We start from the raw sequence: 22,923 nt of genomic DNA, 5'->3' as shown, positions 1-22,923 counted from the left end.
AAGCCGCATGGCCTGGCCATCTTGATTTTCAGGCGGTATAGACAGAGGTGCTGCCTGAGGGCCTTTCTGGCTTCCAGTAGGGTCTGCCACATGAAGTGTCTCTGAGCTACCCTGATCTGGGTTCTGGGCCTTCCCCAGGTGAGATCACCTCCATGTAACTAAATTCAGAGAAGACTAGCCTACCCGCCAGCACATCGCTGTTCTCTTTTATAACAGGCAGTGGCCTTTGTGGTGAGGGACGCTCCCGCTGCGGGTCAGGGGCTCATCCCCTCTGTGGGCCACAACAGCTCTGCTCCTGTTCCCAAATGTGCACTTTCGGGCATGGTGCTACTTGAAGAAAGGGTTCCTTTGCTGAAAGCAAAGTTGAAAATGCCTGTCATGAGTACTCCACCCAGAACTCAGGGGAGCTTATCCTGTGGCGTCCAATGGTAGGAGTGATTTAATTTAACCAGATAGCTTTTGGAGTTGTGTGGACTTCTAAAATGTCATCAGAGATTCTGAACAGATAACTTAGTTTTCTAGGAATTTTATTCCTGACACAGTTTTAAAGTAAATGAGGATATGGTAAGTTTAATCTTCAAGTGCACATATTTGTCATAACCTAACTACGAGGCAGGATAAAGAAAAAGAAACGCGTATCTAGATACACTATAGTGAGACTGCAGAACACCAAAGACAAAGATAAAATCTTAAAAGTGGGGCACCTGGGTGGCTCAGTAAGTGTCCGACGCTTGATTTCAGCTGAGGTCATGATCCCAGGGTCATAAGATCAAGCCCCACATCGGGTTCCCCATGGACAGCATGGAGCCTATTTTGGATTCTCTCTCTCCTTCTCTGTGTGCCCCTTTCCCACTCATGCACATGTGCACTCTCTCTCTCTCTCTCTCAAAATAAATAAATAAACATTGTTTTTAGTTATTAAAAAAAATCTTAAAAGTGGCCAACGAGAATGTGTTTTTACCGATTTGGTACCTACAAGGTCAAAAATTAAGAAATTTGACGATACAGTGGTGCCTGGGTGGCTCAGTCAATTAAGTGTCCGACTTGGGCTCAGGTCATGATCTCATGGTTTATGAGTTCAAGCCCCACATTGGGCTGTGTGCTGACAGCTAGGAGCCTGGAGCTGCTATAGATTCTGTGTCTCCCTCTCTCTGCCCCTCCCCCGCTCATGCTCTGTCTCTCTCTCCTTCAAAAATAAATAAGCAGTAAAAAATTAAAAAAAAAAGATATTTGTCAATGCAGAGCATTTGGCAATGACATGAAGCAGTGGGAACTTTTCTACATTGTTGCTGGGGCTGGAAATTGGTTCAGACCATGAGTAAAGCTCACCACCCAGTTGTCCCTCCCTTCTCCTTTCCAGATAGGGGGACTGTCACATGTGTGCACCAGAAATCACGTAAGGTGACGGTCTCAACAGCATTATTCATATTGTCCCAAACAAAACAACCTCATACTCATCAGCAGAACAGATAAATAAATTGTGATGTATTCACAAAGGAATACCTAATACCAATGAAAATGAATAAATTATATTTACGGTATTGTGGGTGAATCTCGCAAGCACAGTATTGAGTGAAAGGAACACAACGGAAATGAGAACCTGCAATATGTTTGCATTTATATAAAGTTTAAAGTAGGCAAAATTAAAGGGTTTGGGGCATACTTAGATTATAAAACTAAAAATGAAAGGTAAGGAAAAGATTTTAGCAAAAATGAAATTAATGATTACAGTCGACCCTTGAATAATGCAGGAGGGTTGGGGCACCAACTCCCACGCAGTCAAAAATCCATGTGTAATTTCTGATTCCCCCAAAATGTGACTACTAATGGCCTACTCTTGACCACAGGCCTTACAAATAGCATAAACAGTCAATTAACACATATTTTCTATGTTGTATGTGTTATATAGTGCATTTTTACGATAAAGTAAGCTACAGAAAAGAAAATGTTATTAGGAAAAATGTAAGAGAAAATACGCTTATAGTACCGTACCGTATTTATCCCAAAAATCTGCATATAAATGGACCCATGCAATCCACGCTCCTGTTGCTCAGGGGTCAACGGTATGCCTGAAGGGTTGGGATTCTTGGGGACTTGCAGGCTACTGCTAATATTCTATGTATTAACTTAGATGATAGTTCCATGGTGTTTGCTTTGTTATTAAATTACTCATATATGCTTCCTAAGCTTCCCTGCAAATGTATACGTGTCACCATGTCAATGAGGCGCACCTTGACCATTACAGTTGCTGTCCAACCATTCTTCCACACCCTTCATTCTCACTACCTTGCTTTAATGTTTCTTCCATAGACAGCATCACCTTCCGACAGGTACATAACCTATTTATTATTATGTTTACTGGCAATTATCTGTCCTTCTGACCAGACTATAAATTCCACAGGGGCAGGGATTTTTTTTTCTGTTTTTGTTCACTGGTATATCCCAGGCCCCTAAAATAGCACCTGACACACAGTATTCAATAAATTCAATAAACTTTTGGAGAATTAATTAAATAATATATTTTACAATTTTAAAAATTCAACAAAGTCAAGCGCAATATACACAACAGTATTTCAACTCCCAGAAAGGCTAGAAGGACTACACCATACCATTAATGATAGGAATCTAAATAGAAATATTTTGAATAATAATGAGCAATCGTGGGTTTTTGTGGGGTTTTCTGGCTTTCCTGTTGGCTTTTGTTTCCAAAAGAGAAGGCCTGATTGTCAGTGTGGTTGGCCTTGCGTTGGAATGTATCTCAGTGCTGTTCATCTAAATAAGATAGTAAAAAGGGTCTACTCAGCCACCCAGAGAGGCACCTGAGAGCTGGATCCAGGTTAGACAGGGCAGATCTCTGGGGAAGTGGAGAGAAGAAACCTAGAAAAGGTCGAGAAAATTCGAGGATGACATCTCAGGAAACCCCAGCAAAATAGGACTCCCAGAAGTGAGGACAGCACCCTGGAGGTCAGGGCTGTGTTGAGATCTGGGAAGCCAGAGCCACAGGCAGAAGCCCTTCTGAGCCAGGCTAGATTCAGAGGACCCGAGAGGGGGGCCACAAGAGAGACAGCATGAAAAGCCTGGAAGTTGACCCAACCAGTCATGCTCCTAGGAACCTCAGCTCAGAGGAATTCAGGGACCTCCAGAGGCAAAATAAGAAAAAGGAAGAAAAACAGAAGTATAATTGTCCTGCACATGATGAAAATGCATCAGAAATAATGTTGCCACACTCAGGTCATGATCTCACTGTTCATGGGTTTGAGCCCCACATCTGGCTCTGTGCTGACAGCTCAGAGCCTGGAGCCTGCTTTGGATTCTGTGTCTCCCTCTCTCTCTGTCCCTCACTTGCTCGCACTCTGTCTCTCTCTCTCTCTCTCTCTCTCTCTCTCTCAAAAATAAATAAACATTAAAAAAATTTTTTTTCAAGAAATAATGTTGCCACAAAGATCAAAATTATCAACTATATTCGACAGGGAATTGATAGGCAGGTAGGTAGATAAGTAAGGAGGTAGCTAGGTGGCTAGAAAGCTAAAACTTAATAAAGCCATCAGAGCTAGGAGGAAATCCTACAAAGCAGAAACAGACAACCAGATGGAGGAGGATGGGAACTGAAACTGACACAACTCTGAGAAGACATCGAAGGAAGGGAGCATCCGTTTCAGAAACGTAGACTGAATTACAGGGAGCATGAGGAGAAACCTATCCTAAAAGCACAACAGGGACATAAAGAATAGAAATGAGAAAGGTAAAGACAGAAAGGCAGAAATAAAGATGTGAAAAGAATCCAGTAGAGGGAAAAAAAAAAAAAAAAACCAGTAGAGAGGGATAAGAGAGCCAATGTGCCTATTGTTAACAGCCCCCAAAGAAGAAATCAAAACAACTCAGAACCATAATTCATAAAAGCTTTTCTGAAATAAATGAAGACATGAATCTATACATTGAAAGGACTTTAAGATAAAGAAAGAATACCTTGGACATGCAGGCAAAAAAAACGAGAAATAAGAAAAAGAAAACCATGTTGGCATCACACTTCTCAGCAGCAGCACTGAATGCCAGAGAGCGGTGCAATGCCTTCTATAAATATTCGAGGAACCAGTATGAGCCAAGGATGTTTCCATCCAATCACGCTACTCGTCAGACAGTTTTGACAGTGTGAGAACTCTGGGCACATCTTCCCATAAATCTTCCTCAAAGATCAATCAGCTTGAGTTCAGCCAGTCAAGAAACGGTTGGTCAGGGGCACCTGGGTGGCTGATTCGGTTAAGTGTCCGACTCTCAATTTCAGTTCAGGTCACAGTGTCATGCTTCATGAGATTGAGCCCCTCATCGGGCTCTGCGCTGACATCTTGGAGCCTGCTTGGGATTCTCTCTCTTCCTCTCTCTCTGCCCCTCCCCTGCTCACACTTTCTATCTCTAGCCCCTGCCCTGCTTGTGCTCTCTCTCTCAAAAATAAATAAAACATTAAAAAAAAAAAAAGAAAAGAAACAATTGGGCAAATTTCAGAAAAGTACTGACAATGAGCAAAAGATACAATTAACTGTGGACTAAGACTTCGGCAAAGCAGGGATAAGGCTGATGGAATAAAATGTAAATGTTTTTTGACAATGTGGAAATAATACAATCAAGGGAAAACTGATAGGTTCAGGAGGTAGGAAAGTAGAAAGTAGGACAAGCTAGCTGCTTGTTCATATTTCATAACTAAGAGTTCAAAGGATATCATTTCAAGCTGAAAAATCAAGTGGGAGGAGCTTGAGCATATTTAAGTAGGGGAAGAAAAGGTTGTGAGCTAACTTTTGCTAAATGAGAGGAGACATAATATATAATATAAAGGCATGAGAATAATATATATAATATATATATAATATATAGGCATATAATATAAAGGCATGAGAATAAAAGTCACCGCAAGAATCCCAAGAGATTCATTCCTAAATAGTAGTATTACAACAGTAAAAAGAACAGAGAAAACAGGACTACATTAAAGTCTTTAAAAATGTATGTAGATAAAACAAGCAAAATAACAAGATTGGGACCAAAAAAATACAAATAAGTGTAAGTGAGTTTATTTCACCCATTAAAAGAAAACAGTTGTGTAGATTGGATTATGAAGCAAACAATATCCCACGATAGAGCCAAGAGACCGTCTGAAACAAAGTGTATCAGAAGGGTATGAATAAAAGGATAAGTAAAGATAATCCAGATTTCTGCAAACAGAAATAAAAGGTACAATCTTTAAATGTGCCAAGATAGAGTTCAGGCTAAAAGCACTAAGTGAGACAAAAAAAAAAAAAAAAAAAAAAAAAAAAGGAGGGACGTTTATAATGTTAAAAGACTACAGTTAATAATACATCGTAGCCACAAATATCTATGTGCTAAGTAACACAGCTGCAAATCTATAAAGGATAAACCACAGGACATACAAAGGGAAATGGAAACTTAGAAATAATAGGAGGTTTAATCTTCTCTTGGTCCAAGACAGATCAAGAGATTAAACAAAAGTAACTAAGGGTATAGAAGATTTAACAACGTAATCTATAAAGTGTATTTATATACTGATACACACAGAATAATTGATTGATTGTAGATTGGCTACAAAAAGAATCAACCCCTAGAGTAGAAATAGGCACGTCTGTTGAACAAAAGGATGAAAACCAGAGATTAATAAACAATCAGAAAGCAGAAAATAATCTTTCACCTGGAAATTTGAAAACTGTGAGGTAAACCAATTCTTGGGTCAGAGGGAATATATAAACTGTCCATCTCTAAACAGCACTGAATCTGTGTGAGCTACAAATTGGAATCTATGTGACAACAGTCTTAGAAATGCTCAGAGGGAAGTCGTAACCTTAAATACTATACAATAAAAAGGTAAAAGGAAAACAAATGAGTCAGGCTTTTACCTCTGTCATCTGTTTACCGATAGAGTGCACAGACCTTGCCAGGTTGGTCTGTTTTTATTTGTAGCATATAAAAACTAGGCATGATGCAAACTAGAAATTTGGTATTATTATACGTGACATTCTTTTTTTTTTCCCCCTGTATGGACTTTTATGATCCTTGCCCTCCCAGATCGGGCTTACCGAAGGTTTACTCATTCTCTCAGTGGGCTCTGATGGCCCAAATGGGTAGGGTATACATCTGGGAAGCCACCCCGTGGGCCACAGGCAGCGTCCCTTCGCTCACAGAGTGCTTCCTCCTCCCCCAGGGGTACAAGAAGCAGGCAGCACTGAAAGTGGGCGACATCAGTCACCGTCTGACAGAGCAACAGGAAGACTTTGCTAGCAAAACCGCTCAGTACCAGCAAGAGATGAGACACCTCCATCAGATGCTGCGGGACAAGCAGGGTATCCTGGACCAGGCACTGCAGCAGAAAAGGTAGGGCCGCTCCAGCCCTGTCTACTATGGCTAGTTTTGAATGTTTGCTAGGATTTTCTAGTAAAACCCTCTGGACGTGTTCTGTTTATTTTTTACAGTTTAGTTTTATCCGAATGTAATATTGGTCTTGATTTTTGTTTGCTGGTTAGCTAACACATCCCTTGCCTCACCTAGTTCCCATTTTGCTGTGGTGCTGGTGGCGGTGGTGGTTATGGTGGGAACACTGAAGATCCGGTCCCGCGGCAGCCTCTCAAGTCTGCGACACGGTGTTGTTAACTACAGTCGCCGTGCTGTGCGCCACATCCCAGCTCTTCATTTTCTCTAATCGCCCCCCCTCTTCAGAACTCCCCATTGTTTGAATATTGGACTTCTTAAATCAACCCAGGCTTCTAATTGTCCTCTCCTCTTGTCCCTCTCTTTGATACTTTTGTTATATTTCACTTTCTTGGGAGATTTTACTTTTGATTAAATGTCTTATTTCTGCTTTTTCTTTCTTTCATTTCTGAGGATTTTTTTTAAGTTATTTTTTTAAGTAATCTCAACGTAGGACTTGAACACAGGACCCTGCGATGAAGAGTCTCATGCTCCTCCAACTGAGCCCGCCAGGTGCCTACCCCTCATTTCTGAGAATTTTAAAATCTCTAATCATTCCCTTTTTGTAAGAGCATAATCATAAGATTATGGGTATATTATGTTCTCTGCGTTCTCTGTTACACTTCCTCCTTTAAACATATGATAGAGGAAGTGTTGCCAGTATATTAAAAACACTGGGGAACGTTGCATACTCTGTGAAGTTCATGTGCTTAGAATTGCATTAATAGAGGCACCTGGGTGGCTCAGTTGAGCACCCACTTCGGCTTAGGTCACGATCTCACGGTTCGTGAGTTCAAACCCCACGTCGGGCTCTGCGCTGATGGCTCGGAGCCTGGAGCCTGTTTCAGATCCTGTGTCTTCCTCTCTCTCTGCCCCTCCCCCGTTCATGCTCTGTCTCTCTCAAAAATAAAATAATTTTAAAAAAAGGATCACATTAATAAAATGGAATTTTGTTTTTTGCTCTCTCCCTTATTCCATTATCTGTCCTTAGATGCTTTGAAAGTTATGCATTCTGTACTTTCAGTGGTTACCCTTAAAATTTGACCATGGTTATTTAACATTAAAAAAAATCTAAATTTAACTGGGGCACCTGGGTGGCTCAGTCAGTTGAGCGTCCAGCTCTTGGTTTCGGCTCAGGTCTTGATCTCACAGTTCATGAGTTTCAGCCCTGCATCAGGCTCCACACTGACAGGGCAGAGAACCCCTGCTTGGGATTCTCTCTCTCTCTTCACCTCCCTGTGCTTTCTCTCTCTCTCTGCCTCTCTCTCAAAATAAATAAACTTTAAGAAAAGAAATCTAAATTTAATCAATATCCCTGTATTTCCTCCCCCAGAGCAAGACCTAATGCTCTTATCTAATTATTTTCCCCCCTCAGTTTATATGCTGATGTTGTCCAGTGTCATTTGGGAGATGAAAGTGAAAAACAAAGATCTGTCTTCTATGGTTGTCTTTAGGTCCCCAGTTAAATGTTGCTAGTTTCTTTATAGTTCTTTATTTTGATTTACCCAGAAGTACCCTTCCTTTACTTACTGATTATTATAAATAAGGTGACAGGCCCAAAATGGGCCTCACTTATGCTAGTCCCACATCACCAGACCAAGACTTGACCTAATCAGTTTTGGCTCTACCAGAAAGGGAATCTTAAACGAATCAATACGGAATTGCCTGGTCAGCACTAGTTAGGTCATATGCCTGGGAGACCCTGCCATCCCCTAAAGAAAAGTTAGTTTGCAATAACCAACTCACTTTTGCCTAGTAGAACTTCCTTGTTCCTGCTCCCTTCTGCCTGTAAAAAGTCTTTCATTTTGTATAGCTCTTCAGAGCTCCTTTCTCTCTGCCAGGTGAGATGCTGCCCAATTTAATTTTTGCTCAGATAAACTCAAAATTTTCATACTTCCTCAGTTTATCTTTTAACATATTGTCTCTTGCATCACCGACCTTATTTCTCAGATTAGTTTCCTTCTTTGTAAAATGCATCATTTGGAAGTTTCTTGAGGGGCGCCTGGGTGGCTCAGTCGGTTGAGCGTCTGACTTCGGCTCGGGTCATGATCTCACGGTTTGTGAGTTCGAGCCCCGCGTCGGGCTCTGTGCTGACAGCTTGGAGCCTGGAACCTGCTTCAGATTCTGTGTCTCCCTCTCTCTCTGCTCCTCCCCCGCTCATGCTCTCTCTCTCTCTCTCTCCTTCAAAAATAAATTTAAATAAATAAATAAATAAGAAGTTTCTTTAGTAAGAGTCTGTTGGGAGTAAGTTTTCTTAGTTTCTGTTTCCCTGCAAATGTCTGCATTTTTGTAAGGTAATTTTTGCTAACTACAGGATTTTACTTCGACAGTCTTTTTATCTCAGCATATTCCATTATCTTCTCTGTTTGAGAAGTCTGTTTTGACAAGTCAAAAGACAAGTCTCTGGTAAGCCTCTGTCATTTTTAAAAATAACTGATCACCTTTTCTCTTAATTCTTAAGATCTCCTCTGTCTCTTGTATTCTGCAGTTTCATTGTTATGTGTTTAACTGTAAGGTTCTTTTTTACTTATCTATTTGATAAAAATTATTCTCCATATCTGTGATTTTGTGTCTTTCTTTAGTCTAGAAAATTATCATCTCTTAAAATAAGCCATTATCTTAAAATAAATCGTTTCCTCTTATTCTTTCTAAGTGTCCTTCTGGAACTCAGATTAAATAAATGTATGTTAGATCTTCTTATTCAATCCTTCCACTTGCCTTATGTTTTAAATTTTCCATCTCCTTGTTTTCCTGGTCTACATTCTGGGTAATTTCTTCTGCTCAATATTTCTGGTTACTAATTCTCTCTACAGCTGTGTACTGTCTCACACGACCAATGAGGTTTGTTGTTTTGTTTTTTTTTTTTTATCTCAACAACAGTATATTTTGTCTTCAATTCTATTTGGTTTTTTTTGAAAATCTGCCTAGTCATTTTTAAAATAAATTCTTAGTCTTTGCTTATTTCAAATACATCTCTTATTTCTTTTTTAACATTTCATTCATAGTTATTTTTTCAGTATCTGAAATTTGGTGGAATTTAAATTTGTTTTTGGGGTACTTGGGTGGCTCAGTTGAGCAATCGACTTCAGCTCAGGTCATGATCTCACGGTTTGTGGGTTCGAGCCCCACATTGGGCTTGCTGCTGTCAGCACGGAGTCCACTTCGGATCCTCTCTCTTGCTCTCTCTGCCCCTCCCCCACTCACGCATGTTCTCTCTCTCAATAAATAAAAACATTAAAAAAAATTTTTTAATCTTGCCCTATGTGGCTTCTTTCTTTTTAGAATAACTTTTTAACTATGAACTCATATATAGTTGAATTTAATCTGTAGAATCCTGAGGTTCAGGATTAAGGATGTTTCTCGCCAGAGAAGACTTGTATTTGCTTCTCTTTGGTGCTAGAAAATATTTCCAAACCTGGAGCCACCTTAATTTTATTATTAATTTTTAAAATAGGCTATAGTATAGTAATGCTTTTAAAAACATACAAAAAGACTTTTAAAGTATCCACAATGCTATTATTACATTTATAAGGTATAACTTCTTAATATCATATTTTTCTGAACTGCATTTGGGGTGATTTCCTCTGCTTAATATTACAGTTTACTAATTCTCTCTTCAGCTGTGTCCAGTGTACTGTTTAACCCATCCACTGAGCTTTTTTTCTAATTGTTCCAAAAATGGCTTTTCATTCTTGGTTGCCTCCACACAGGTCCTGGGGATGCCCAATCATGGGGAACAATGTAGATTCAAGCTCCCGATCCACCTGAGAACAAGCCAGCGGCTCCAGCCCTGTAGGAGACATTTAGTCTCTCAGAGCAGGTTTCTCTGGAAGATGAGCAGATTTTCTGCCCAGCCATACTTGCTTTGAGGGTCCTTCATGTGCCTCCACTTACCTGCCCAACTGTGGAACACTTAGTTCAGAGTGTTTCTAGGAAGAAGAAGAGAACTGTGAATATGAGCAAGCCCTGGGGTTTTCTGTCATACCTGGTTTGCATGGGCCCAGCACCTAGTCTCTATTCTACAAAAATATGGGTTTCTGCCATGGGCTTTTGTCCTCAGAGCAATACCAACATTCTGTTGCCTGCCCCTGTGCCTTCAGTTTAGTCTTTATTTTTTCCTGCCCTTAGAGAGTTCCTATTTATTCATTCATTCATTCATTCATTCATTCATTCATTTGTCTATTCATTTATCCATTTATTTATTCATTTATTTATTCATTCATTCACTTATTCATTTATTCATTCATTATTCATTTATTCATTCATTCATTCATTCTTTTTTTTTTTTTTTTTTTTTTAGCGAGCCAGGCAGAGCGAGACAGGCCTTGATCCCAAGCCCTCACCATCCCATGAGATCATGACCTGAACTGAAGTTGGATGCTCAACTGACTGAGCCACCCAGGAGCCCCCAGAAAACAGAAATAATTAAATAGTGTTCAACATTCAGTGAGCATAAGCGGCCTTGGAAGGAAGCAACAGTTAACAAGAGAAGTGACACTGGACAAGTGGGCATGTCACTGGCCTCCCTCAATCTCACTGGCCTCCTTCTTAAACAGCAGTGCTCAGCCCACTTGGTAGTCCAGTTTCTAGCATCTTCCATAACCACCTGGCTATGTCTGTGAAGGAGCTGGCTTCTGCACCCTGCCCTCCTGCATGAGGCCTGCTCCCTCTTCCAGGCTGAGGCCAGTCTTTCTATCTCCCTGAATCCCCCATGGCGTCCACCGTCCTGTGAGGTGGTAGCTGGTACCCTGTCCTCCAGTGGACGTTGGCCCTGTGAGGACATATATACCTTGCAGGCCCTGTTTCCTCAGCACTCCACATGGTTCCTGTCACAGAGTCCCTGGTACCCTTTCCTTTCCTCACACGTCTTGGTTCCCTCTGGGCGCTTACTCCCAGCACGTGGTCTATTGAGGCCAGTCTTCTCTGTGTCCTCGGTTATAAGCCCCACTCCCTGCGGTCCCCTCCTCACCCCCAGACTAACTCTTTATGTCCGGGCCCATCGTTGGCTCTGCGGACGGTGCTATGAGAGGTTCCTGAGTGTTGGCCAGGTCACAGTGGGGACAGGTAGAGGGTGCACAGGAGAGGCGTGCAGGGTTCATGCTGTGTGGGTGCCCACAGCCAGGCCACTGTGCCATACGTCAGCCACTGCAGTCACTGTATTTTATTCTTATACCTGTTAATTCTATAGAGAACAAAGGTCCAAAATAAAGGAAAAGGCAAAACGTAGAGAGGAAAGGTAAAAAGTCATGTTTAGCCTGTGGCTTGTATTTTTTCTATTTCCAGGGGGTCTCAGTGCTTCGTTCAACTCCGGGAGTCTTTGCCTGGGAACCCAAGCACAATGGGACCTGTTCTCTGACATTAAGCATTCTTCCCTTTGAGTTCTTACTACTTTAGGAGTCATAAGGGCTCTGTAGATAATTTTCTCCTTGTGCTATTTTGTGTGTATTTCTCACAGAGAAATGGAAGGCAAGCTTGAGGTTGTCTGGGAGTCTACCTCTAAGGAAAACCGAAGAATCCGAGAGCTACTGCAGGCCACGCTGGAGAGGACCGGCACGTGGGATGGCACTGGGGAGGCGTGCTGGACGGCTGAGGCTCCAGCTACCGTGACATGAAGCCACCTCCCACCACCTGCCACAGCCTGGGCCGTGACCAGGACCGCTCGGCCCTGGAGCGCTGCCTTTCCCCGGACCAGAGACACAGGACAAGGGCAGGCACCCGCCTCGCACCACAGCGTTTCTCCTCCTCGGGGCGAGGTAGAAACAAACTGTCTCAGACATTTACTCCATTTTTTACACGTTGCTTTATGTAAACAATACAATGCCAAACTTGATTTTTGCCAGTACGTGTCCCCTGGCTGTGTCTGTGAGACCCGCCGCTCAGGGTGACAGCTGACCTGATGCTCTGGCCTGGCTCTGGGCTCCTAGGCCTGCAGTTGGGGGGAGCACTCGGGCTGCGTGCTCCACGGGAGGTGAGTGGCATGAGCCCAGTGACGGTCCCGTGCCCTGTGTTAGCGTTTTGTAAATGAGCGCTCGCACTCCAGCCCCAGGAAGTTCCACAGAGTCTGTTCTGCCCCTTCCCCTACCTTTCCTTATCCTCTTGGGAAGGCAGTTTGCTGGGGCCGCCTGGCACCAGGGTAGGGCCCCTGCCCCACGCCACCACCGAGAAGGGTGCCGGGGGCCCGGGTTCACTTCTCTGTGCCACCCCCAGTCATCCCAGCCCCTCAGGACCATCCCCTGGCACTTCCTGGTGGCAGTGCCAGCCACCTCGGGCTGCTTGTCTCTGGCATGCCAGGAAAATGAGGGACAGTGGGCTGCACAGGACCCTGAAGAGCAGTATGGAGGGTAGAATCCTAGAACCCTCGCGGCTCGGGCATGCACACCGGCCAGGGCCGGCCCTCGGTCAGGTGGAGAAGTTGATTGCTGCTTGGGAAGCTGAGACAGAAGGTCATAGTTGCCTTACATTTTGTTCAGTTTGTTCAACAGTTAAACAATGCCAGTTTATTTTCATTTTACCAGGGGTAGGGAGACTCCCCAGGGTTTAAAACTACGTATCATTGCCCTCCTCGATGTTATTTCAAAAGAATCCACCAGCTCTCTGGAGATCCATAGACAGGCTGAGAGGTGGCAGTCTCTCGCCTTTCGGACCTAGGCTTGCAGGGTGGCTCGTCATGGGAACACTGCAGTTTGTCACACACATAGAGAACCGCTTTTGTCATTCCTGTCCTTTTCCCGCCTTCTGTGAGAGCATTTTGTTCCCTGGGGAAGTGAACGTTTGTACATCTCAGCTTTAAGTTTGTTACACTTACATACTTTGTTTGTTACAGAACATACTTTGCAACTTTGGTGGCCCCTGGACCTCGTCGTGGCCAGGCAGGGGTGGGGTCGTGCAGCTCTTAGGCCTCCCACCGGGGGCTGTCCAGGGTGCAAAGGAGGGCAGGACAGGCGGAGCGGCGACAGAGAAGCCCAGAGACTGAACCCAGGCCTGTGTGGAGGAGCTGGAATGCCCTGGGCCTTGCCAGATGGCCAGGGCTCCAGAAGCTGGAGAAGTCCCGGGAGGGGTGTTTGGGCAGAGGCGAAGACCCGGGGACAGCAGGAGGTTGGGGTGGGCAGGGAGGCCAGACTGCTGGGAGGGATGACTGCTTCATCCTGCGGTTTCCTGTCAGAGCAGGAGCCGGTGCTGTTCTTCCTGGTCCTGGGGAGTCCGCATATGGCTCTAGAATGATCCTGAGCAGGCAAACAGTTATAAAACATTCCCCAGGAGCTCAGTGAGCCCTGTTGCCTTTGGTTTTGGCAAAAAGCAGGGGAATTCAGCGTCGGATGGAGAGGGCCCGGGGCACAGCCGGGACGTGGGTGTGAGTTTGGGGTGAGAACAGGTGACAAGCTGCCCTCAGCTTTCCGGTCGATCTGTGCAGAGGGCACGGGGGTCGGAAGTGGCTCCAAGAAGAGTGGGAGAGCCCGTCCTTTCCCAGCAGCTTCCCTGTGGAGATCAGTGTGTCCTCCAACTCGGGGGAGGGCGGAAAATCCTGAATTGTCCTTCTTTCAATGCACTTTATTTATTCAGCAAATACACATGGAGTGCTTATCTCTGTGCTCCATGTCGAGAACAAAGGCAAACAATTCCAGACCATGCTGGGTGCTTGGGCGAAAACAGGACAGAAACAATGAGCCCATAACCTTAATGGCTGCTGTGAGAGCTGCTGGCTGAACGCTGTGCGGGACATTCTGAAACCTCATCGTACAGAGGCATGGTCATGATCTTACCCTCCAAAACCAAAAATAACACTTTCAAGGAACAGCCCAGAAGGTTCTCTTCTCCTCCCATCTCCCAACGCCCTGCCCCCTATCTCGCAGGAAAGCTCACCTGGTTCTTCTCTATGTGCTCTGATAGCTCCTTTGTCTCTGAATTCCCAAGTGACGGTTTGTGCTGGCCTGTGAGACCCTAAGCCACCACACGAGGGGGTGGCCCTGGACTCAGTGCGGGGTACACGGAGCAGCTGGCCAACCTTGGCTGGCAGGAAGGCCAGCCAGGGAGAATGAGCTACATGAGAAATGTAATTTCTTGGGGAGGAAGGTGGGGGGGGGGGGGGGGGCAGGAAGTTCCTGAAGGCTTTGGGCAGGACGGGACGTAGCATTTCAGTGGGTGTCAGATGCTGAGTTGGATTTCCCCAGAAGAAAATTCTGTAAAGAAAGACAAAGACTCAGTAGGTATAGGAGTGGAATTGTGTCCCCTTTAAAAAAGATGCGTTAGGGATGCCTGGGTGGCTAAGTTGGTTAAGCATCCGACTTCAACTCAGGGCTTGTGGGTTCGAGCCCCACATCGGACTCTGTGCTGACCTCTCGGAGCCTGGAGCTGCTTCGGATTCTGTGTCTCCCTCTCTCTCTGCCCCTCCCCTGCTCATCCTCTCTCTCTCTCAAAAGAAAATAAACACTTAAAAATTTTTTTAAATAAATAAATAAGATATGTTGAAGCCCTAACCCCCGGAACCTTAGAATGGGACTGTATTTGGAAATAGGGTTATGCAGATGCAATTAGATGAGACCAGACTGGAGCAGGGATGGTCCTTATGCCAGATGACTGGTATCCTTAAAAGAAGATCGTGTGAGGACAGAGACACCCAGGGAGGACACCAGGTGACAGCCGTCAGGGTTGGAGAGATGTAGCTCCAGGCCACGGAACACCAGCAACAGCCCCCGAAGCTAGGAAGAGGCCGCGAAGGACACCCCGCCTTGGGTGTCAGAGGGAGCATGGCCTGCCCACACGTTGACTTTGGACTTCTAGACTCCAGACCAGAGACAGTAAAACTGCTTGTTTTAGAGCCAAAAGAGAAGGAAACAACAGGACCCCAGAGCCATGAGTTTCCGGAGTGAGCAGGGTCTCCGAGCAGTTCTAGGAAAGCTTCCGTGTGTGTTGGAGCACATGGCTATTCCAATCATAAATTTCCTGAAGTTGTCTAAACGTGACTCAAGTATTTCTGATGAAAATCTAGCCCCCAGAGTGAGGTGTGCTGTGAACGTCAAACATGCACCAGACTCCAAAGACTTACTATGAAAAGAATATAAACTATCTCACCAATAATTTCTCTACCGGTTACATGTTGAGGTGACATTTTGTATGTATTGAGTGAAACAAAACCTATCATGAAAGTCGATGCTCTCCTATTTTTGTTGTCATTTCTACTTTTTAAGAAATGCGGCCACTTAGAAAAACTTCCAAGCGCGTATGTGGCTCACGGTGTGTTTCTCTTGGGCAGTCCTGTAGGGAGCTAAATGTGAAAGGCAAAACTAAGCTTCTAGAAGACAATTCATGACTGCAGGTCAGGCAAGGATCTCTTGAACAAAACCCAGAAGGCACTAACCACAGAGGATGACATGACAATTTGACGACAATACAATTAATGAAGAGCTCTTCGCCTGCGTGGCGGGACAAGCCATGTAGTGGGGAGCGTGTGCCACGGCTGACAGACGCCCTTCGTCCAGAGAGAGTGAAGGAGGCCGGGAAGCAGAAGACAGCCCGAGAGAAAACAGCGGGAGAGGCAGGGACAGGCGTTTCGAGGGAGTAACCTAAATGAGTACGTGCGGAGGAGACAGGGAAGCCAAGTGACACACGTCTAGCCCATCTTTTGATGGGTTTTTACGCCAAGTGTGTGACAAAGCCAACCTAACACGTTTGAGAGGCAGTAGGAACGGGGCCAGAGTCTCCCGTCCATTCAGCCCCCGGATGGAAACCCCTGCTCTGTCCCCAAGGCCGGGGGCCGGCGAGCACGTGGAGGAACGAAACCCGCACATCCACAGGCGCCTTCCCCGTGTTGTCGCACCAACACCGCGAGTCCGCGCAGAACGCGGTGTGGATCCAGCCGAGCGGTGTTCCGAACCGTGCAAAACGGAGCGGAGTGTTCTCCGGGGACGCGGGTGTGTGGCAAAGCTCCAGAGAAAAGCTCGCCTGTCACAAACTGAAAATGCGGTTCCCGCGGACTCTGGAGTCATGGGAACGGCCGCTCCTCAGCTCAGGGGTCCCTACACGGGCCGTTGATTGTTTCGAAAACATACGGGAGGCATCAGGTGACCATTTTTGTATGGGCACTTAGAGAGTGAGTCGAAGTTTGCTTAATCACAGAATTCCAGTAAAGTTTTGAGAAAGTCAATGGGACATAAGACTGTAGACGGAAGGTACGTTTTGGACCAGTGTGGCCGTGCGGCACTGGGAGAAGCGGGTGGCACTGAGGACTCTCAGGACTCGGGGGCGGGGAGCCTTGGAGGCTGGGGGCTGTCTTTGGGGAAACGGAAGAGCAAGGTGGACGCTGGGACGGCTGTGGTCCCAGGAGGGAGGCTGGAGGGGTCCAGACTCTGGAAGTAGAAGCAGAACACGTGCAGAAGAGGGAGGCTTCGAGAGGCTTGGGGACCCACAGGGCCGCCCGCCCCACTCAGCCTGCTGTGGGCTCCTCTCCCGTGACCGTGCCCAGAAGGCGACTGACCACTCAGGTGGGGCAAGGAGGGCGGAGGGCAGGGGCGTAACAGAGGCCACGGAGGGAAGCAGACAGCCAGTGCGATGCCTGCCCCCAGGACTCCCCTGCTCAGAGGCACCCGCCGCCTCCTAACTATTCTGTCATTCTTAACAAAAAGCTTGTCCATTTGGTCCCCTCATCAAACCCTGGACTGCACCATATCCCCAGCTGCCCAAATTCTGGGGGCAAGGCCAGGAAGGGGGCTCCGCGTCTAGTCTGGCCTCCAGGGTTTGCGTGGAGCCTTGCAGCCCTGGGAAGAAGGAGGCCAGGCTGGGTGCCCGCCCCGTGCTGTGAGGCAGACTGTGACCCAGCCCTGTTTCCACCTGCCCCTCTCTGGCCTAGGGGTGGAGCGCCCACAGAGCAGCGCCCTCCGGAGGTTCTGCAGGGGCCCTGCCTGCTCCTGGAGGGGGATGTTTCTCACTGCGTGCGGGACCATTACCTGGTGCGGCTCCCAGGGGCACAAGTCTCTTGTGGAAGTTGAGGACAGGGTACACTTAGGTCAAGCACTGAGGGGGGGGGAGGGGGAGATGAGCTGTAGTGAGGAGTGAGCGAATTCCTGTGAGGGAAGGGCAACAAACCACAGAAAATGGTTCTGTGAAGAAGGGCCATCTTATTGGAGCAAGAATGTTCCAGGTGAAGGCACTTGTGCCCCAGTGGAAGGGGAGGAGGAGTCAGAGGAAATAGGAGGGAAGGGAGGTCAGGGCCTGCCTTGCAGGGCCTGCCTTGGAGCCACGCTCTGGCTTGTCCCTCGCCTCGGTCGACCACCTGTGACTGCTCGGCACTGGTGCCCGGGGTGGGGGTGCATGCAGGGTTTGCAAAGTGGAACCAGCAGAATCGGCAGAAGAGGGCAGAAGCTGGAGCAGGGAGAGAAATGCGTGGATTCCAGAGACGTAAGACTGGACCCTGGTTGAGCCAGAGCTGGGGCCCAGCGGCCAAGCCTACAAGCCTCCACCCAGTGCACGTGAGTGAATTGTGGGGGGCAGGAGGAGGGGGAGCAGAGGAGAGCCTTGGATAGCTCTCCGGGCCTCACAGACCCCCAACACTGTTCCCAGAAGCCAGAGTTTGTGAACTGTCTGGCTTGGACCCACTTCCTCTCAGAACTGAGCTGACTGGGTAACGGTCACCCCTCAGTTCCTCAAGCAGCTGGGCTCCACGGGTGGGGTTACCTCCCTCCAGGAGGACACTCACACACGCCTAGATATTCCTAGAGCTGAAGTGTGGGTCACTCTGGGCAACCTCTCTGTCTCTACACAGGCTTCCCATCAGCAGTAAAGACACTCAGGTGTCTCTCCTCTAAACGAGAACCTTCTCCTAGACCCCACATTCTCCCCACCTCCGTGGGGAGCCTGACCCCTGACCCTCTGCTCACTACACAGCCTGGCTGCTGTGAATATTTATATACAAATTTTTGTGTAGATGAGATTTTGTTCTTTTTTTTTTTTTTTTTAGAATTTGAATTTTGATTTTGATTTTAATTTTAATTTTTTATTTCTTTTAAATGTGCAATTTATTATCAAACTGGTTTCCATACAGGACCCAGTGCTCATCCCAACAGGTGCCCTCCTCAATGCCCATCACCCACTTTCCCCTCTCTCCCACCCCCCCATCAATCCTCAGTTTATTCTCAGGGTTTTTTTTAATTTTATTTTTTATTTTTTAAAATTTACATCCAAATTTTTTAGCATATAGTGCAACAATGATTTCAGGAGGAGATTCGTTAGTGCCCCTTATCCACTTAGCACATCCCCACCCCCCACAACCCCTCCAGTAACCCTCAGTTTGTTCTCCATATTTATGAGTCTCTTCTGTTTTGTCCCCCTCCCTGTTTTTATATTATTTTTTTTTCAACATTTATTTATTTTTGGGACAGAGAGAGACAGAGCATGAATGGGGGAGGGGCAGAGAGAGAGGGAGACACAGAATCGGAAACAGGCTCCAGGCTCTGAGCCATCAGCCCAGAGCCTGACGCGGGGCTCGAACTCACGGACCGTGAGATCGTGACCTGGCTGAAGTCGGACGCTTAACCGACTGCGCCACCCAGGCGCCCCATGTTTTTATATTATTTTTGTTACCCTTCCCTTATGTTCATCTGTTTTGGCTCTTAAGTCCTGATATGAGTGAAGTTATATGATTTTTGTCTTTCTCTGACTAATTTCACTTAGCATAATACCCTACAGTTCCATCCACGTAGTTGCAAAAGTCAAGATTTCCTTCTTTTTGATTGCCGGGTAATACTCCGTTGTATATATACACCACATCTTCTTTATCCATTCATCCATCGATGGACATTTGGGCTCTTTCCATACTTTGGCTATTGTCGATAGTGCTGCTATAAACATGGGGGTGCACGTGTCCCTTCGAAACAGCACACCTGTATCCTGTGGATAAATGCCTAGTAGTGCAATTGCTGGGTCATAGGGTAGTTCTATTTTTAGTTTTTTGAGGAGCCTCCATACTGTTTTCCAGAGTGGCTACACCAGCTTGCATCCCCATGGACGCGGCTTTATTCTTTTTGGGTAAACAGCTAGGGCTGGATTTGCTGCATCGTGGGAATGCATATATGTTCAACTGTTTAAGACCTCTCCAGCACATAGGGACAGCTATGGCATGGCTCCACTTGATCTACTGTACTTGGTCAAAGTCAGAGGGACAGAAAGTAGAATGGTAGCTACCAGGATCTGAAGCAAAGGAGCGAACGGGGAGTTAGTGTTTAAAGGGTACACAGTTTAGGGGCACCTGGGTGGCTCAGTTGGTTAAGCATCCGACTCTTGATTTCAGCTCAGGTCATGATCTCACAGTTTGTGAGTCCGAGCCCCACATTGGGCTCTGTGCTAACAGCACAGAGTCTGCTTGGGATTTTCTCTCTCTCTCTCTCTCTCTCTCTCTCTCTCTCTCTCTCTCTCTGCCCCTCCCCCACTCGTGCTCCTTCTCTCTCAAAATGAATAAAATTTTAAAAACTTTAAAGGGTACACAGTTTCAGTTTGGGAAGATGACGACAAAGTTCAGGAGATGGATGGTTGCACAACACTGTGAACACACTTAATGCCACTGAACTGAGCACTTAAAAATGGTGACAAGGAGAAATTTATTGCTCTATGTATTTTGCCTCAATTACAAAAGAAATCTCCAGATTTGCTTCTTTGAGAGCTGCTAAGAGAGTAGGCCTTAAAAGTTCTCATCGCAAGAGGTGCGCCTGGGTGGCTCAGTCAGTTAAGTGTCTGAATTCTGCTCAGATCATGATCTTGTGGTTTGTGGGTTCAAGCCCCACATCAGGCTCAATGCTGTCAGCCTGTCAGGGCAGAGCCTGGAGCCTGCTTCGGATTCTGTGTCTCCCTCTCTCTCTGCCCCTCCCCAACTTGCACCCTGTCTCTCAAAAATAAATAAAAATGATTAAAAATTTAAATGTTAGAAAAATGTTTAATTAAAAAATAAAATACTATTAAAAAATTTTTAATAAAAAATGGACAAAGTCCTAAGGTAGAATTATACTATCCCAATGCCCCTTGGATATACATCGTTTCCCAGATAAGAATTTATAAATTGTGCTTCCCTTGCTAATTGTTTTATGGTTAGACTGTAAGTCCTTGGCATTTAAAGACGTTGCACATTCCACTGACTCTTTACAAGTTCCTCTGCTTAGAATCCAGGTAGTAGGTGCCATGAATCCAGGTGCCATGAGGTCTTGGCGGTTGCCCAGAGGCTCTGAACCGTCAGCAGCAGCGGTGGGAAGGGACAGAAGACCGTGTGAACTCAGGAACAGAAGAAAGTTTAAAAACTCGAAGGCACGCCTGGAACCAGCTGAGGCGGTAAAGGCAGATCCAGCGTCTGTGTGAGGGTTTGACCCTCTGAGGAGGAAGGTGAATCAGAGCACAAGACACCAGGAGGCTGTGGAGAAAGGGAGTCCCACGGCCAGGCCAAGCATGTCCGTAGAAACCGTTACAGGACAAGGGAACCCAAATATGAGACCATATGTACCAAATATGAGACCGTAACATAACATAAAATGCAGACGGTGATAATATCATCATCTTTGCAATGGAAAAAGCACCGTTTGAAAGTGAGGGTCAAGAGCCTCAGCAGAAACTTAAGAAATAACAAAGTTGTATGAAGGAAACCTGAAACTTCCCAGGACGCGCGCCGTAAGAGGGAACCGCTGCAGGGAGCAAAGCCCCAGCCGTGGGGTGGGAGGGCTGGGCACACAAGAAGCCAAAGGTCATGACGAATGGCAGGAGCGGGGCTGGGGGAGGGTGGGTGAAAACAAATCCAGATGATTTTCCCTGAGGGGGAAAAAAACTTCTGCTAATTGGTTGAACGCGGACACTGCCAAGAAAAAAGCGAAAAAGAAGAAATAACAGCTTTACGCAAGGAAATGCTCACCACGGACCCAAATTTAACCCAGGTAGATTTCTGACCCTTGAAGGAGCCGCATGCCCAGATGTTCCAAACTCAGCACTTGGCAGAGGCCCCAGAAGACCAAGGGATCCACCGCAGTTGAATGCTAACTTTCTGCAGTCCCTATGGTTCCAAGAGAGGGCGGGGTGCCTGGGGAGAGGCTGAGTTACCTGTGGTCACATGGCCGGCTCCGGGCGGGGCCCTCCTACCCCCCACCCCACCCCGCCCTCCTCAGGTGATTTCTGTTAGAACATCAGCCCTTTGGAGGCAACCTTGACCCAGGGAGTATTCTGCAGTGTTTTGCAGATCTAGACGCCCCAGCAACTACACTCTGAGCGCTGCTGTGTTAGCAGAGACTTCAGGAATGACACAAAGAAACCTGTGGGAAGGTCCTGTGTGGGGCAGCACGTCCTGCCCCGGCCTGTGGCGTCCGTGCTCAAGGTGGATGAGCCCACAGGTGAGCCCTGTGCTCAGAGGTCAGGGGAGCGGTTGCTCTGATGAGTTGTGTGGGACCCTGACTCTGAGACAGCGAGGGTCCCCACATTCTCCAGATGCCTTCAAGTGACAACTCAGAAATCTGCCTGCCCGGAAGTGTGGCCACCCGTGGCTTGCCCTGCTGTTTCTTGTTGACCCTTGGTCTCTTCTGGATATCGGGGACGCTGTCGTGTTTACTCCAATCAAAACAACCGGAAGGATGTGGTCATGATAACAGCACAATGCTCCAGGCTGGGCTCCTCCATCCAAAGAAAAAACTTATCTGAGACAAGGGATTAGAGCTGCCACCTGAGTCAGCCTTCGTGGGGAGGGTGGGTCTGTTCCCAGCCCCCTGAGCACATCTGAGGCACCTCTGTTCCTTCTCTGAGTGAGCCGGACCTCTGTGGCCTTCACGCGCTCCGTTATCTCTGGGGCCTCAGTTTCCCCATCGGGTAAGGGCCACACAGTGGATCCCCTTACTGCTCCACGGGCAGGGGCACACAGACTGGGCCCCCTGAGCAGCAGTACCACCAAGTGGAACAGTCCCGGTGTTGGAGCTGCACATGCAGACAGCAGGTGCCTGCAGGAGGCCTCAGGGCTGGGTCCACATTCTGGCAAACTCTTCTGCAGCTCCAGGGGTGCCGGAACCGGTCACTGCCAAAGGTGAGTGGGAAAGACTTGCCCCCTCCTCCTCCGGGCTTGGCCAGAAGCAGGTGGGAGGAAAGCACCCGCCCTGCCCAGCCCAGCAAGTGACACGCACGGGCGGTTCCTCTTTGTGCCGCCTGACCGGGGTTGTAAATACAGCCCATTAAGGCAATAAAAGAGTTAGTTCCAAAGTTTATCCCCTCGGATGCCAGTCTTCGGAGGGAGTTGTCCTTACAGGATGTTGCTGATTTGGGGGAATCTGGTTAAGGACAAAAACAATGTTCTAGACATAAATGAACAACACAAAAACATTTGTGCACAGAAACTGGCTTGCCTGACCCTCCCCTTTTTGTGTGCTGTGTCCAACCTTCATTGCTTTAAAAAAAAAAAAAAAGGTGTTTAATAATTACCTTCGTTGACCTCTGTACCTTCTGGCTTCCTCCACT

General features: G+C 46.7%; 1 protein-coding gene across 3 annotated transcripts in view; it reads left to right on the top strand.

Moving 5' to 3' along the window:
- Positions 1-12,304, top strand: part of CEP89 (centrosomal protein 89) — a 73,407-nt gene extending 61,103 nt beyond the window's left edge. The window contains exons 18-19 of one of the 3 annotated variants that reach the window (XM_030297632.2): positions 6,203-6,372; positions 11,921-12,304. In XM_030297632.2, coding sequence (XP_030153492.1) covers positions 6,203-6,372; positions 11,921-12,077 — 327 coding nt within the window. In that variant the 3' untranslated portion in view covers positions 12,078-12,304. The other 2 variants (XM_030297634.1, XM_030297635.1) reach the window with 2 other exon arrangements.
- The last annotated feature ends 10,619 nt before the right edge of the window (positions 12,305-22,923 follow it).

Source organism: Lynx canadensis, chromosome E2, assembly GCF_007474595.2.
Source record: "Lynx canadensis isolate LIC74 chromosome E2, mLynCan4.pri.v2, whole genome shotgun sequence".
NCBI classification, from domain to species: domain Eukaryota; kingdom Metazoa; phylum Chordata; class Mammalia; order Carnivora; family Felidae; genus Lynx; species Lynx canadensis.
Note: the sequence above shows the minus strand (reverse complement) of the source record. Positions and strands in the feature narration are given on the sequence as shown.